The sequence below is a fragment of the Pseudoliparis swirei genome, chromosome 3, assembly GCF_029220125.1.
Source record: "Pseudoliparis swirei isolate HS2019 ecotype Mariana Trench chromosome 3, NWPU_hadal_v1, whole genome shotgun sequence".
Lineage (NCBI taxonomy): Eukaryota > Metazoa > Chordata > Actinopteri > Perciformes > Liparidae > Pseudoliparis > Pseudoliparis swirei.
This window is the reverse complement of record NC_079390.1, coordinates 21,447,460-21,464,104: the sequence shown is the minus strand read 5'-3', so window position 1 is coordinate 21,464,104 and position 16,645 is coordinate 21,447,460. Positions and strand designations below refer to the sequence as shown.

Here is a 16,645-nt window from a genome sequence, read left to right as displayed (position 1 = left end):
TTTTTGTCCGACTCCCAGACACCGAAGTACAAGTGAGAAGCTAATCCACGACCTTTGGTCTGCTGCCCGTTAAGAATACATATATATGTAAATATATATTCATATATATATATATATATCTTTATATATATGAATATGTATACATATATATGTAAATATATATATTCATATATATATATGTAAATATATATATATATATATGTGAATATGTATACGTATATATGTTAATATATTTATATATATATACATGTATATAAATATACATATATATATATTCATATATATATAAAGATATATATTTATATATATCTATGTATACATATATATGTAAATATATATTCATATATATATACATATGTAAATATAAATATATATATATGAATATGTATACATATATATCTAAATATATATATTCATATATATATTCATATACATATATAAATATACATATTTCTTTATATATATATATAAATATGTATACATATACTGTATATGTAAATATATATATTCATCACAGAAGACATGTTCAAAGAAACTAAAAGTTAAGAGACGGTGACATAACAGAGTTAATTTAAGAAACATGAACACCTTTAGGAATCATTACTTTCATTTTATATTTAAAAGTGTTATAAATTCTTTGAGTTGATGAAATATTCTGCAACGTGGTCCAGGATCCATAAGCAATAAGCGTGTTTTAAAATAGAAGATTGAAAGAACAAATGAAATCCTGTTTGGCAACACGCTTTAGGTTCTGGGCTGAAAGTTGTGTGTTGCTTTTATGTTTCCAACATAAATCACTTTGACCGTGTGGGCGTCTCGGCGTGGACATCGTGATGTCGGGTAAGCGGCGTGTGAAAGGAAGTCTCACTCCTGCTGCTGCTCCCCGGAGCCTCCTCGCCTCTCTCTCTCGGTTATTGACGGCTCTCTGGAGATGTCGACTTCAGAGGAGGAGGTGGAGGGAGGCGGCCGGCGGAGAGATGGAAGGGATATAGAAACCAGCCCGGTCACAGGCGGAGGGCAGGAGGGAGCGGAGAGACTCAAACATCCAGGATTACATCACACCGTCTGCGTGCCGCTCGCCCGCCTCCTCCAGAGGAAGAGAGAGAGAGAGAGAGAGAGAGAGAGAGAGAGAGAGAGAGAGAGAGAGAGAGAGAGAGAGAGAGAGAGAGAGAGAGAGAAGGCAGAGGAGAGGGGAGAGGGGAGAGAGAGAAGGAGAAGGAGAGAGTGGGAAAGGGAGAGGGGAGGGAGAGAGAGAGGGGGGGGAGAGAGAGAGGGGGAGAGGAAGAAGGAGAAGGAGAGAGAGAGAGGGGGGAAAGTGGGAGGTAGAGGGGGAGAGAAGGAGGAAGAGGGAGCGAGAGAGAGAGGGAGAGAAAGAGGGAAAGGGAGAGGGGGGAGGGGAGAGAGAGAGGAGAGGAAGAAGGAGAAGGAGAGAGTGGGAAAGGGAGAGGGGAGAGGGAGAGGAAGAGAGAGGAAGAAGGAGAAGGAGAGAGCGAGGGGGGGGGGGAAGTGGTAGGTAGAGGGGGAGAGAAGGAGGAAGGAGAGAGGAGAGAAGGAGAGGAGAGAAGAGGAGAGAGGGAGAGGAAGCAGGAGAAGGAGAGAGAGGGAGGAAGTGGTAGGTAGAGGGGGAGAGGAGGAAGAGGGAGAGGAAGAAGGAGAGAGGGAGAGGAAGAAGGAGAGAGGGAGAGGAAGAAGGAGAGAGAGAGAGGGGGGAGGGGAGGAGAGGGGGGGGAGGAGGAAGAGAGAGAGAGGGAGAGGAAGAAGGAGAGAGGGGGAGAGAGGAAGAAGGAGAAGGAGAGAGAGGGGGGAAAGGGGGAGGTAGAGAGGGAGAGAAGGAGGAAGAAGGAGAGAGAGGGAGAGGAAGAAGGAGAGAGGGAGAGAAGGAGAGAGAGGAAGGAGGGAGGAGGGGAGAGGAGGAAGAGGGAGCGAGAGGGAGAGAGGGAGAGGAAGAAGGAGAGAGAGAGAGAGGGGGGAAAGTGGTAGGTAGAGGGGGAGAGAAGGAGGAAGAGGGAGCGAGAGAGAGAGGGAGAGGAAGAAGGAGAGAGGGGGAGAGAGGGAGAGGAAGAAGGAGAAGGAGAGAGAGGGGGGAAAGGGGGAGGTAGAGAGGGAGAGAAGGAGGAAGAAGGAGAGAGAGGGAGAGGAATGAAGTTAGGAGTTACGGATGAATTTGAAGCAGAGGGGAAAGTGAGAGAAGACAAAAGGAGATGGAAGGATGAGATGAGACGAGAGGAGTCATCAGAACAAGAGAGAGGCTGATGAGGAAGATGAAAGGCAGCGGGCGAGGAAGAGGAAAAGGGGGAGGGAGCAGAGGATGGGAGGTCCGGAGGCACACACCCCTGAGTGTGAGATCCAGTGAGTCTCGTTTCAGTGACACAGGGACCACGATGTGACGGAACGAGTGAAACTAAAATCGCTCTGATACTTTTGTCTTTTGTTTTTCTCCCGCTGTTTTCCCGCCGCAGGGTTTAACCCCCGCCGGCCCGGATCACGCCGACGCATCACGTCAAAACAAAAGCACTCTGACTGTTATGACTGCAACAACCTGCTCCTCTCGGCTCCGTCACTGGGGCTCATCGGTCTCCAGTCCCACCCAGTCCGTCCCGAGTCTCTCTCCATGGGGCTGAAAACAGTCAAACAGTCAAATTTTGCACAGCCGTTAATTTGTATATGTCGTTAGAAGAAAGCTCTTATTTTGAAAGTTGGACACCAGCATTGAATGGTGGACAGAGGAAAGCAATTAAAATCAAAAGTTATCTTAATGGTCAATTTTCCAATGCCGAAAAAATACCTTTTTCTCTTTTGTCCGACATAAAGTGAAATAAGAGTAATATTATATCGCAATAGTATAATAATAAAATATAGCAATTAGTGCTAGCATCGGGCTGTATTACAAAAAATGCTGACGGTGCTCGTTCCAAATGGAGGGAACGTTTTCGAAGACTTGAAAGAGACACCATCATATATATTATTTTAGGGGTTTCTTTATCAACTTAAGGCGCTATTTAAAGTGTCCACGAGTGGATTTTTCCTGAAACTAAGTTCTGTGTCAGTGTGTATTAGGACTGTGAAAAGAAAAGAGGTGCGTGAAATGAAGAAGGAAGAGATGGAGACTGAAGCAGAACATTATGTCTCATCTATTATGCCTCCTCAGCGATTATCCAGACTGAGATATGAACGAGCCAGTGGGAGGAATCTCTGAGTGCACATGTACAAGTTTAGTGAAGAAGCTCCATTTTTCTTCTTCTTTTTTCTTCTTCACCCGCACGTCTTCGAGGACCCGCATCGAAGAATATTCTGGGGAGAAGCTCCCAGCAGGGGAAACATGTGTCGGTTCTTACGGGGGATTTTCGTCATCAAAGTGTCAGGAAATTGAGTTTAAATAACGTCCGCTGGGCCTTCCTCTCACCGGCCCGCTGATTTCCACCTGGGGAGAATTCAGAATCCCAACACGTCCGGCACCCGCCCCCCTGCTGCCAGACCAGTGCCCAGAATTGTAACATGTTTTACACAGTTGGTGGTGGTGGTGTGTGTGTGTGTGTGTGTGTGTCCTCGCAGTTACTTTGGGATTTCAAGGGGTCTTGATCTCCATTTGCTCATCAGAACCAGAGGGATCAAAAGACGGCGGAGAAACAACAACAAAAAAGTATTCGCGGGAGAAAGATCGCGAGGGCAGAGAGACGTCTTTTGTTCTCTCCAGCTCGCTCTCTCACTTTATTACTCTCGTCTCTTATCTTTGAAAAGATCCAGGGGGGAGGGGGGGGGTGGTGCTCTCGTTTAATATATACATAATGACTGGATGGAAAAGTGAAGGGTCAGCCTTGTTGGTTGCATTAGAATCAAAGCAGACCACCCCCCCCTCCTCTTATCACGGCTGGATAATTAATATCCTTTTGGTCCGTTAGTGCTCTAGTAGACAGACTGACGATGGAGGCCTCCGTCACACTGCTGCAGCTCCTTTGACCGACCAAGCAAGCTCCTGCACTATTTTTTATTTATTTTTCATGTGGGAAAAGAGCAATGGAAAGCAATGTTTAGAGAAGATGATGCCTTCCTATTATTTGATTGCATTTGGCGAAGTAAGGGATGTTGATTGGAGGATTTATTTCAGGGACTATCTAGTTTTTTTTCTTCTTGCATCTTGGTCTGGGTTGCTCCTACGTTCATTAGTTTATTCCGTTTAAAAAAAAAAAACGTTAATATGCTGTCACCTTAAAAATACACAGCATTCACCAAATATACAGAATGCATCAGCATGTGGCGCTTTGCTGTGTTTTTAATGAGCTTGGTTTCCAGAGAGAGAACAAACATGGACCCTTTGGGTGACTGTTAAAGAATGTAAAGAACAAAATATGGAAAAGTTTCATTGTTTAAATGAGTCATTTACATTTTGACTCAGGGAAGTTAAGAATAAGTTGTTTTTACCAAGTGAATGAACTTCTTTATAACATAATGATATCAAGTTTTCTCCATCGAACACTGTTGTACACATCACATCCTTGGAAATCTCGTTAGTATATTTCGTCGATCGTCATCAGCAGATATTCAGTGAAGATACGGGATTAGGAGATCGGCTTTAATGCTTTTCAGTCGCCGATCCCTTATAATGCTGCATTGTGAACAACAAATCTGTGTTTACCTTGTCAGGAGAAGAGCTTGTGTCATCCACAGCACTAGAGATAACAAATGGAGGCTCAATTGTTTTACACCATAAAGTATTCATGATTTTCTCAGTGAAAGGTAGTATTGGGGTGTTTGAAAAGGTTTTAGAGATTCTGTATTGGCTGTTATGGTTCATTGATGATCAGTGTTGGCAGCAAAATAACCTAATTAGGGCATCTCTGAAAGAACAATTTGCCCTTTTTTGTTTTTTAATCTGATCTGTGAATAGTGAAACAGTGATACCATCCGAACCGTCAGTTCTATGATCCCTTGCACCCAGCAGAAGGAAATACAGTTCAGCCCGTTGTTGTTTTCAATGGCTTCAACAGTAATTGGACAGACGCATTAGGGATTTGTATTCAACAAAAATGTGTTTGGAGAAGAATATGTGTCAAATTCGTTACTAGTTGATATATACTTGATTGAAATGCACGACGAGAGAACATCAACTAACTCTCACCGTCTTTGTTCCTCACAGGACGGCATGGGCAACCTGAGAATAACAGAGAAGGGCCTGAAACTGGAAGGGGACTCCGAGTTCCTCCAACCTCTCTATGCCAAAGAAATCCATTCCAAACCAGTAAGTCACTCACAGAAACACACACCTTTTTATTTTTGTGTATTTTAAAACGGACACACATAAGAATTCTGATTTGTGTTTGGTGCCTGTGCAAAGGCCAAAAGTTGGCCATGCTTAGCTCGCACCTTTTGGGGATAACCAGCATGGCCTATATGTAAGGAAGAAAGACAGTTTGCCATCAACCGGTCCTGAAATAATTGTAGCAATCATTCCAGTAGTTGCACATTGGTGTCATACTGCATGTCCCAAATAAATGCATAACTCCCTGTTGTTATCTCAATCTAAGTAGTAACAACACAGAGTTTGCGATGGTGTGAAGAAAACAGTGTCTAATGACCGTGTGGATTTCAGACCTGCAGTCATACCTCGAAGACAATGCTGTTGGGACTCATACAGGAAGCATCAAACTACAAGTAGTCCCACACCGCCTGTATTTACAACCTGTATTGATTTCATTAAGTGTCTAAATGTTGCTCTAATGGAGCTCAAATTACATCTTTAAAACCCCCCCTTACCACGGAGGTTGTGGATGGATAAGCACGACACTAGATGTTCTCCCAAAGGTAGCTGAAAGCCATCGCCCCGTTTTCTGCTTCATATTAAGACTCCGGTTACGGTGTCAGCAGACGAAGCTGAGTAACCCAAATGTACTCTATCCACTCCTGAAGGATCCTGAAACGCTCTTCGTCGTGCGGTCCGTCTCGTGTGCTGCTGGTCGGCCACATAGACTCAATATAATAGGAGCTGTGACATCATCCATTGGTTTGTGAGCTGTCGTTTTTTTAAGCCTCAAGTTCAACATTATGACCGTTGCAAAATATTCTTTGGAAGTAGTGAAATGAGCATGTTTTTTCACCAATTGGTGAATAAGACAAAGTGTCACAATTAACTTTTATGAAGATGAAAACACGGACAAGTACAAAACCAGTAGCAGCCTGTAAATCACAAGGTAGCCCCGCCTGACGCATAACCTGCTCCGTTGTTTATTTTTCTCGAAATGGGTCAATAAAGATTAGGGTTGACTTGAAACTAGCGTTTGAGACCATACACTAATGAGGTAATAAATCAAGTTTACTGAGGTATAAATCAAGTGAGAAGTAGGGTCATTCTTTAGAGGAAGACTTCTCTTTGCAACCAGAGGAATCACCCCCTGCTGCTCAGTAGAAAGAAAGCAAGTACAAGACATTTCTGCTTTGCTTCACTTTTGAGAACTGGAGGTTGGTCCCTGGTCTGCTTTTGGGTCAGATCACCTCCAAATGGAGGCAGTTAGTTCCAGCTGAATGGGCGATTATAGGGTTGTAGTCCTTTTGCTCCAAAAGGCTAAACTGGTATACTTTGCCAAGAAGAGTATTTTTTGCCTCTCAAGTTCAGCCACCAAAGGTTGTGGCCATAAGGCAGTCGTGTTCAGTGACAGTAAATCAGGAGGGCATTAGAATGAACGCAGACTTCATTCTTTAGCCAACGATGGTTTTCACGAGCAGATTGTTGCAGAGATCTCACCGCGGACGTCTTCTGGTATCAATCGTGTTTTTTTTGCAAAGGAGAAGATATTAGCAAGGACTTAAGCCATCCGGCCACATTTACAAGACAAAAACACGTCATGTCACATCAGGTCAGGAAACGTCATCATAAGTCAAGACACGGCGCTCCACATCCAGAGCAAGACCTGCCAGCTTTCAATTGACTTTGGTAATGCCTGGATCGGCGTTTTTTGTGAATTTTACAGGAACGCTAAGATGTTAAAGTCAGGCCACTCCATGCCAATAAACGTCCTGTCATAGAAGAATGATGTCACCTCTGGAGGAAGTAAGAAAGACACAACAAGATGTGCGTGGTGCGGCATGACAAGGATCCGGCGGTTAAGCCGTCTCATGACATGACTCAAGCATGACTCCATGTTCACGAGTCATGTCACGCCATAACGAGAAGACACACACTGTCCCATGAAGACAAACGCCTGTAACCGCCCTCGGCCTCCAGCGTGAGCCACAGAGCTACAACTTCAGCATCCGTTTTTCTTGCAGGAAATCTTTAGCGTTTAACGATCCAAATGTTCGGTCTGTCTGGGGTCCCCCCGGTATGTTCTGTTTACACAATTAACATTCTCATGTGCTTCCCGCTGTCTTCATTGCTTACTGCGAGAGGAGTATCTGGGCCTCGAGATGTCGGCGGATTGGAGAGATGGGCCCCCCGATGAAGTGATACGCACTCTCTCGCTGTGTCTCTTGGACTTGGTGCAGTAATAACAGGTGGTGGACGGTTGTCTTGATAATGCAAGAGAGCAGCGGGGCTTTATGGCCGCGCTTTCTTGGACCTTTACGTAAGCCGTGGAGGGGAGAGGGTGTGAGCGATGGGGCACGATGCGAGAGAGAGATGAGCGGAGATGGAGATGAAGATGGGAAATGAGAGGGAAGAAGAAAGGGGTGGAGGGGGGTAGTAATGGAGACGATCGCCGGGTGACAGATGGACGAGGACTGAATTGGAAGGAGAGCGACGGGACGCCAGCGAGCGTATTCTGAAAGGCAGAAGCGGCCAAGTTCAATACCGACTCAAACGAGCACGACATGTGACGTCACGGCCGGGTACAAACACTCAGATGGAAACACAGTCCGACTTCAGCAGAACGAGAATCAGCTTTAAAGGATCGTTTGTGGATTGATGTCACGCTGTTCTCTTCTTCCTCAATGAGGAAATAATCATTGTAATAATATAATACCATATCAACACATCCATTCTGATGCAACTGCAGAAGCAACGCGGATCTCTTCAGGAGCAGCAAGGTTGTTTAGTACCTGAACCACCTGAACCACCTAGAACCACCTAGACCAACTGAACCACCTAGAACACCTAGAACCACTTAGAACACCTAAACCACCTGAACCAACTTAACTACCTAAATCACCTGAACCACCTGAACCAACTGAACCACCTCCTGAACCATCCGAAGCATCTAAACCACCTGAACCAACACCCGAGCCACCACCTAAACAACCTGAACCACCTGAACCACTACCTGAGCCACCACCTATATACCTATTATATTATCAGTCGGGACGAGGGAGAAGTTTACAGAGGAGAGGAACTGTAGGTACTTTAAGCGGAGGAAGTGAGAGGAATAGTAAGAGGAAGAGGAGATGGCAAAAAGCATTTGGTGAGTCCGGCAGAGGAGAGGAAGAGAGATATTTTTATTTTTTACGAAACCAAGTAAGAGCCCTGCTGTGCATCTTTTCTCTGTTGATATGATGGAAATCTTCTCTCAGTGTTGGCTGATTCCTCCTGCACTATGTTACTCTATCTTTCTCTTTGTCGTACTTCTTTCAATTCAGACATTTAAACATTGTGTTATGTTGCTCTTATCTATATTTCTATATTAACAAAACTAGCTGGTGAACATTGTGAAACATTGAGACCAAAACAGAGCTACAAAGGGAGAACACATGAATCTAAATGAAAGCCTATGATGCATTATAGCTGCTGTATGTGTAATTAACAACATTTTAAAAAATACATTCTCAGTTAGATTTTGAGGGAAACAAATTGTTTCCCAGACTTTAACAGTAATTTCACGTGAAGGGGACGAGGCTGAAATAAGCAAGTTATCGAGAAACTTTTAAAAGTTTATTTTTGTTTTTTTTGTAGGAGCCGAGAAAAATAAATGAAAAGAGTGTCTGATGTCGGTCCTATCGTCAAACTATCGTTATCGAGTTGTTTCATGTTCTCCATCTTTTGTCTCGTATTGATGTCAGTGCTGTTTCAGGTAATGAGAGCTAACGAGTGAGCGGTGACTCCTCCGCAAAAAAAATAAAGATCTTTTGTTTGTGTATCCAACAAAAGGTGCTTCTAGTCCATCAGACAAACTATAAACAAGAATGTGCACACTGGGGGCTCATAAATCTATTCGGAGCACATATATGGCCAAAGCTCGCCGTTATTCTTTTATCTCATCGCATTTCAGTGCAGCAATATAAACACTGTACGATTCGCTATGTATCTACTTATCTTCCATCATGCAGTCACAGATTTCAGACCAAGATTTCATTGGACCCATCTCGTACGGTGAAACATGTAATAAACCTGTATGAACACTGTTATTACAACGTGTGCACATTTTTTTCCTCCATTTGAAAAGAGTCTGTTTCTCCAACTGTGTGTCGAGGGATCGCCGGTCAGTCTGAATGAAAATCAACCAAAATATGAATAACTGTAATAATTTTGATGTAAAAAGGCAAAGTAGTTTCACCTCGACCTTGAAACAAGAGTGTTACATTCAGGTCACAACACATTGTTGTCCTAATTCCTTGCTTGCGTCCCATACATTCGGTGTAGTTACTGTGAGAACTTCAATAACTTTGGCGAGAGCCATAATGTTATCAGTATTATACACACAAGGCCCACCCCCCCCCTCGGCTCTGAGCGCAGCACAATGGCCGGGCCGTTATCTCTAATTAAGAAGTTGACTGAGGCGTGAAGATTAGGCGGGCGCGGAGAGAGCAGAGTGTCCGACGTGATCGGCATTACGGAACGGTGCAAGGCACTCTGGGAAATGGAAGTTATCAAACGGAGCAGCAGGCTGGAGCCTCTGCACTCGGAACGCGATGGCGTCTGTGTGTGTCTGTGTGTGTAGTTGTACGTTCGTAGGCGTGTGTATGTATTATAACTGGTACCAGCTTGTAAGCCCCGCCCTCTCATAATCAAACATATACAGGACTGTCTCAGAAAATTAGAATATTGTGATAAAGTTCTTTATTTTCTGTAATGCAATTAAAAAATTATTAAATATTAAAAGAATAAAAGGCTTGCAATATTTCAGTTGATTTGTAATGAATCCAGAATGCATGACATTTTTGTTTTTTTAATTGCATTACAGAAAATAAAGAACTTTATCACAATATTCTAATTTTCTGAGACAGTCCTGTATGTATGCACATTTTTAAGTATCGCATTGGCTGTATGGAAACAGCAAAAAATCGATAATACTACCTTAAAAATCGATAATACTTCCTTAACACTACCTTAATCCGTTTTGCGCATCAACTGGGACGGCGGATGAAAAATACCTTCTTGGCTAACTCTGGCACATTTACAGAAAAGTCTTTATTAATCAAATAAAGCAAAGTAAAAACACTTTTATTCCATGAAGAGAGAGCTAAAACACGTTCTTTTCCTGCATATGTTGGACATATTTTTGAATTTGGACATTTCCATACAGCTTTTCTTCAACCTGCTGACAACACACTTGAATCCCTACCTTGTATATATATTTTGAATTTTTTTGTATTCCTCTGTTTATTTAATATTGTTATTGTTTTTGGTGTTTGGTATTTGATTGAGATTTTTAATACTGCTCTAATAAAGGAATATCTTATCTTATCTTATGCGATACCTCAAAATATAATTGGAAATTGGTTAATGAGGGTCTTCAAAAGTATTAACCCATTCAGTTAGTTGTGTCCCACTTATAAAAAAAATTTGAAAATCTTTATCTAGTCTTTTCTCTGCAAGAGCAAATAAGACATTAATAAAAATAATAAAAATACACATTAATCGTGTAATAATCATCGCACCACAAACCTAATAAATGAACGTGTCGGTCTTTTTCCCGCAGGGCCGCCCGCTGTTGCTGCAGTCGTCCAGAAACATATCGGTCAACATCGTCAACAGCAACAACCAGCTGCTCACGCAATTTGTCACAGGTAAGACCTCCGCTTGACCCTCCCCAAAAACAGGTAGGACCCCCATGTGACCCTCCCTAAAAACAGGTAATACCCCCGTGTGAACCTCCCCAAAAACCGGTAAGACCTGCATGTGACCCTCCCCAAAAACCGGTAAGACCCGCATGTGACCCTCCCCAAAAACCGGTAAGACCCGCATGTGACCCTCCCCAAAAACCGGTAAGACCCGCATGTGACCCTCCCCAAAAACAGATTATACGCCTGTGTGACCCTCCCCAAAAACCTGACAACAGTGGTCGGCATCCGGTGCACCGGATGCATTCTCGTTGTCTGCCTCAGTTATTTATTGTTTTACATAAATTAATTAGATAAAGTCTTCCTCTGATCCCCCTGAACTGTGCCAGCAGCTGCACCACCATTAATAACTCTGTGAATCCAACCCCCCCCCCCCCCCCCCACGCACACACACACATTCTTTGCGCCTCTCACTCTCTAATAGTCGGCATTCTTCTGTGAATGGAAAATCACTTTTGTGTTCACATTTTTTTAAAAGAGTGACAGAATCATTTGCACGGGTGTCAATCAGTCCCGCCCCCACGCCCCCCCCCCCCCCCTCGCCGGTGCCGAGTGTTTTTCTGCCGCCGTATGAGACGGAGCTATTTGAGTTGGCATCCCTTGGTTGCCGTGACACCGGTTACACGACCCTGCAGCTCGGCAACGATAACAAGCGCACGAGAGTGTTTTTGTTTTCCAGAGTTTCCCGCAGATCTTTAATTCACGCGACCAGATAGATGGATAGATGGATACTTTATTAATCCCGAGGGAAATTTAGGTCATCCAGTAGCTTATACACTTAACTTAACTCACAAACATACATCCACAAATCACAGTAGAATCACAGTATAAAAAAACAATACACATAGGGAGAACATGTTCACAGGGAGTAGGGTGTATACAGATATTACAGTGTGCAAAGTGATATAAATAGTACAGTCTGTGCAATGGGCTAGTATAGCCAGTAAAAAGAGTAAAAAGATTAAAAGATGGACAGTGGGATGGAAAATAAAGAGCTGAGAAGAGGGGAGACCGAGGTAGACTCATGCAGAGAAGTCCATCTCCCTCCCCCTCCCCCTCTGCGTGGCGTTGTACAGTCGTATTGCCCTGGGGACAAAGGACTTCCTCAGCCTGTCCGATGAGCATGACAGTGACAGGAGTCTGCCACTGAAAATGCTCCTCTGTCCGTTAAGAGTACTGTGTAGTGGGTGGTGGTCATTGTCCAAGATGGTCAGCAGCCGACTCAATGTCCTTTTCTCCGCCACTGATGTTAGGCAGTCCAGTTCCATGCCAACAACAGCTCCTGCCCTCCTCACCAGCCTGTCTAGTCACCCTGCATCCCTCTTCTTCACGCTGCCTCCCCAGCACACCACAGCATAAAAAAGGACGCTGGCAACAACAGACTGGTAAAACATGCGCAGGAGTTTGCTGCAGACATTGAAAGACCTCAGCCTCCTCAGGAAGTAGAGCCGGCTCTGACCCTTCTTATAGATGCATCTATGTTGGCTGACCAGTCCAGTTTACTGTCCAGATGAACTCCCAAGTACTTGTAGGTCTTGACCACCTCCACACTGACACCCCCGATGGAGACTGGTAGCAGAGGAGGCCGAGACCTCCTAAAGTCCACCACCATCTCCTTGGTCTTGGTGGCGTTCAGCTGCAGGTGGTTATGCCCACACCACTGCACAAAGTTGTCCACCAGGCTCCTGTACTCACCCTCCTGTCCATCCCTGATGCATCCCACAACAGCAGAGTCATCAGAGAACTTCTGGATGTGGCACGACTCTGTGTTGGAGGTGAAGTCTGATGTGTACAGGGTAAACAGGACAGGTGAGAGCACAGTCCCACAGTCTCAGACACGCAGTCTTTCAGCCTGACAAACTGTGGGCTCTCCGTCAGGTAGTCAGTGATCCAGGACACCAGGCGGGCGTTCCCACCCATCTGCACGAGCTTGTCACTCAGTCGGAGGGGCTGGATGGTGTTGAAGGCACTTGAGAAATCAAAGAACGTGATTCTCACAGCACCTTTCCCCTTGTCCAGATAAGAGTGAGCCCTGTGCATTAGGTAGACGATGGCATCTTCCACGCCCACCTTCTCCTGGTATGCAAACTGCAGCGGGTCAAGTGCATGGCGTGCCTGAGATCTGAGGTTGCGAAGCAGCAGTCGCTCCATGGTCTTAGAAATGTGTGATGTCAGAGCGACTGGCCTGAAGTCATTCAGCTCACTGGGGTGCGGCTTCTTCGGGATGGGGATGAGGCGGGAAGTTTTCCACAGAGCAGGCACCTTCCCCAGTTGGAGGCTCAGGTTGAAGAGATGCTGCAGAGGCTCACCCAGTTCCACCGCGCATGCCCTGAGGAGTCTCGGACAGACTCCATCGGGGCCGGCTGCTTTCCTGGGGCGCAGTCTCCTCAGCTCTCCTGTGACCTGATCCGCCGTGATGGTGGGGGGGAGGGGGGGGCTCTGTGTGGTCGCCTGGGGGAGGGGTGCAGCTGTGGAGAGCGGCAGAGGGCTGGAAGCTGGAGGGACTGGGGGCCACACTGGCTGTGGTCAGAGCAGGGGGGAGGGGCGGGGTGGGTGTGGCATGCAGTGAGCAGTTAGCAGCTGATGGGGGGGATGCAGGAATAGGTGTTAGACAGTCATTAACACCTGGAGCTGTGTTGTCAAACCTGTTGTAGAAGTGGTTAAACTGGTTTGCCCTCACCACATCCCCCCCCCCCCTCTTTGAACGCCCTCTTTTTCATGTTGAGGAGATGTTTAACATTAGAGGTAATCCAGGGCTTGTTGTTAGGGAAGCAGCGCACTGTTTTAGTGGGAGCAACAATGTCCATACAGAAGTTCAGGTAGTCAGTAGTGCAGTGTGTGACCCCTTCAATGTCCTCTCCAAAAGAGTCCTGCAGCACACTCCAGTCAGTTGACTCAAAGCAGTCCCTGAGGGCATCCTCTGCCTCAGGAGTCCATTTCCTGAAGGAGCGCGTGGTGGTTGGTTGCCTGCGCACTTTTATTGTGTATTTGGGTTGTAGGAAAACCAGATTGTGATCGGATTTCCCTAGGGGAGGAAGTGGTGTGGCTTTGTACACATCACTCACGTTAGCATATATTAGGTCAATTGTCCTGTTCTTTCTTGTTGGGCAAGACACAAACTGGTGAAAAGCAGGCAGAGTTGAGTCCAGGGTTACATGATTAAAGTCCCCCGAAATTGCAATGAAGGCCTCAATTGTTCGCTTCCGACAATATTTTTAGTTTACGTATACGCTTCTCTAGATTTCAGAAAAGATGACCCCCCAAAAAAAACGTACGATACAACTTCACACGGAATTTATGATCGACTGACAACGTCGGTGAAGTGTTGCATGGTTCTTTAGATTTTTTTGCTTCCTTATTCATAATTAATATCTTGCTTTAACATTTTAATTTTTTGGGGTTTCCTTACTGCCCTTCTTGGCCAGATGCGTGGTTAATTTTTACTTTATTTTCAATTCTTTTCAGCTTTTATTATTATTACGCATTCTTACTTTTGAAGGTTGTATTTCTGTAAAAGTACCTAAATAAAAAAAAAATATATAAAAAAATAATAATAATTCACACCCAGTGGGCCTGCTTCCCGTCTCAATGCCCGGCTCCTCTTTGACCCTTTGACCCAGAACTCCAGGTTCTTTAATATTTGTTGGCGTCATGGATGACGCCAACGTCCATCGTCAGTGTGACGGGGGTTGCCAGTGTTTTGGCGTTAGTCGGCGAGTCCCCCCCCCCCCACACTGTGAACGTCGTCCACCTGGACGCTTTTTTTCAAACCGTTCCGAGTTAATTCGGTACAAGGACTCGTCTGCGGCCGCTCCTCTTTGATGTCTCCTCTCTTTCTTCTCCGCTTTGGTTCAGGATCCAGTGGAATTCAAGCGCGAGGCAAGTTGTTTGAAGTCATATCGACCTCCGGGAAGCTCCTCTTCTCCGCCGACGAGCAGGAGGTGGTGGTGGGCGCCGAGAGGCTCCGGGTGATGGGTGAGTGGCCTGAAAAAACCTGACCGCAGAGTCACCACGTGACCCAAAAGTGGGATTTTAATAACAAATGTTTTTCATTTAATTTGTTTTAACGACAAACAGAAGATATGTCGTTGCCGCGACTTTGCTTCTTGTTCCGTTGCGGACGGTTTTGATATCGACTTCCGAGAAGTTCGAGCTTCCGCGGATGAACTCGCTTCTGGAAAAGTGGCAAAAACTTTCACGCATATATCATTCAAGTAAAAGTAGAATTCAAGCACGGCTCGTATTTGCTCATTAAACGGGAAGCTGTCACTTTACCTACCACACACACACACACACACACACACACACACACTTCTGTAGCTGAGCTAATGCACCGTGTCAAATTGACCCACAATAAATGCAAAGTAGAATAAATGTAACGCTTACATTAGCATCATAAGCAGCTAGCAGGCTTCAGTACTCACGTCTATTTAAAGACACAGCGCATGTAACCGGTGTCTTCGTCCTACGCCGTTCCCGCTACGCAAAAAAATCAACAATACTACCTTAAAATTCGATAATACTTCCTTAATCCGTGAGAGGTTGACTTTTTTTCGGCGGTTTGAGAGAAAGACGGTGGGGAGCTCAGATTTTACGAGACGGCTCAGGAAGAATCCGACAATATTATATCATGGAAAACATGAGCCTGAAGTATATTTCACAGCTGACAGATGGGCTTCCAAACATGACGCCCGCCATTAGAGACGGTTTTTTAAAACAAATTTAAAACTCTGTATGAATTAAGCTTAAAGAAAGCAGCCAATTCGCATTTAATCATCGCCTATTTCTTTCTTTCGTCTTCTTTTGTACAGCGAGATAATTGGAGGTTAACTTGCAGTGAGCATAATTAAGATATAAAAATTAACCTGCTGTGTGTCGAGTCTGGCCAATTGACACACACACACGTCGTTAGTTGTAATGTCTTTGATTCATCATCTTTTCATGGTTTTTTTAATAGTTTTTTTTATATCCTCCCTTTATCCCCGCTCTTAATTTCTTTAAATTTCTTTTATTCCTCCCTCCCGCTGAAGAAAATTCTCTTCCTCTTTCCCGTTAAAACTCTCTTCCTCTTTCCCGTTTCCTCTCTAATATCCTTCACCATTATGCTTCCATCTGCCGTCATTCAGCGTCACTCATCCATCCGCACCCCCGTTCATCACTCCATCCATTCACTCTCATTAATAGATAAACAGATATTTGAAGTGTCTCCCTCTTGACTTGGCTTAAGGGCTCCCGCGGGTGCACTCTCTCTCACTCCTGCTGACTGTCTCTCTCTCACACTCACAAACTCTCTCTCTCTCTTTCTCTCTCTCCCACACACCTCTCAGAGACCTCTGTGTGTGCAATTACTCATCATCCTCATCTACATTCATTTACATCCTTTCTAGCCTCACAAAGTCAGAGTTCATTACTGTCACCCGGCTCAGCAGAGTGCTCCTCTTAACAGAGGGAGCACAGATGGAGGGTGGAGGTGGAGGGTGGAGATGGAGGAGGGCGGGTAGCGACGGGTGACGACAGGTAGCGTTCAGATTATTATTTGTTTCTTTCTTTCATCAAGTTGTTTTTTCACGCAGTTTTCATGTCTCTGGGAATCCACGAAGATAAATTAAGGAAAAGAGCGCGCCGGATGTGAACGTCGAACGTTGAGTTTATTGTCGTCTCC

At 44.9% G+C, this 16,645-nt stretch overlaps 1 protein-coding gene across 1 annotated transcript in view; it reads left to right on the top strand.

Annotated features, from left to right (window-relative positions):
* Nucleotides 1-16,645, top strand: part of sgcd (sarcoglycan, delta (dystrophin-associated glycoprotein)) — a 117,738-nt gene that overhangs the window by 47,649 nt on the left and 53,444 nt on the right. The window contains exons 3-5 of the mRNA XM_056443936.1: nucleotides 5,135-5,236; nucleotides 10,842-10,929; nucleotides 14,839-14,958. Of these exons, the coding sequence (XP_056299911.1) occupies nucleotides 5,135-5,236; nucleotides 10,842-10,929; nucleotides 14,839-14,958 (310 nt within the window). The remainder of the gene's footprint in view (nucleotides 1-5,134; nucleotides 5,237-10,841; nucleotides 10,930-14,838; nucleotides 14,959-16,645) is intronic.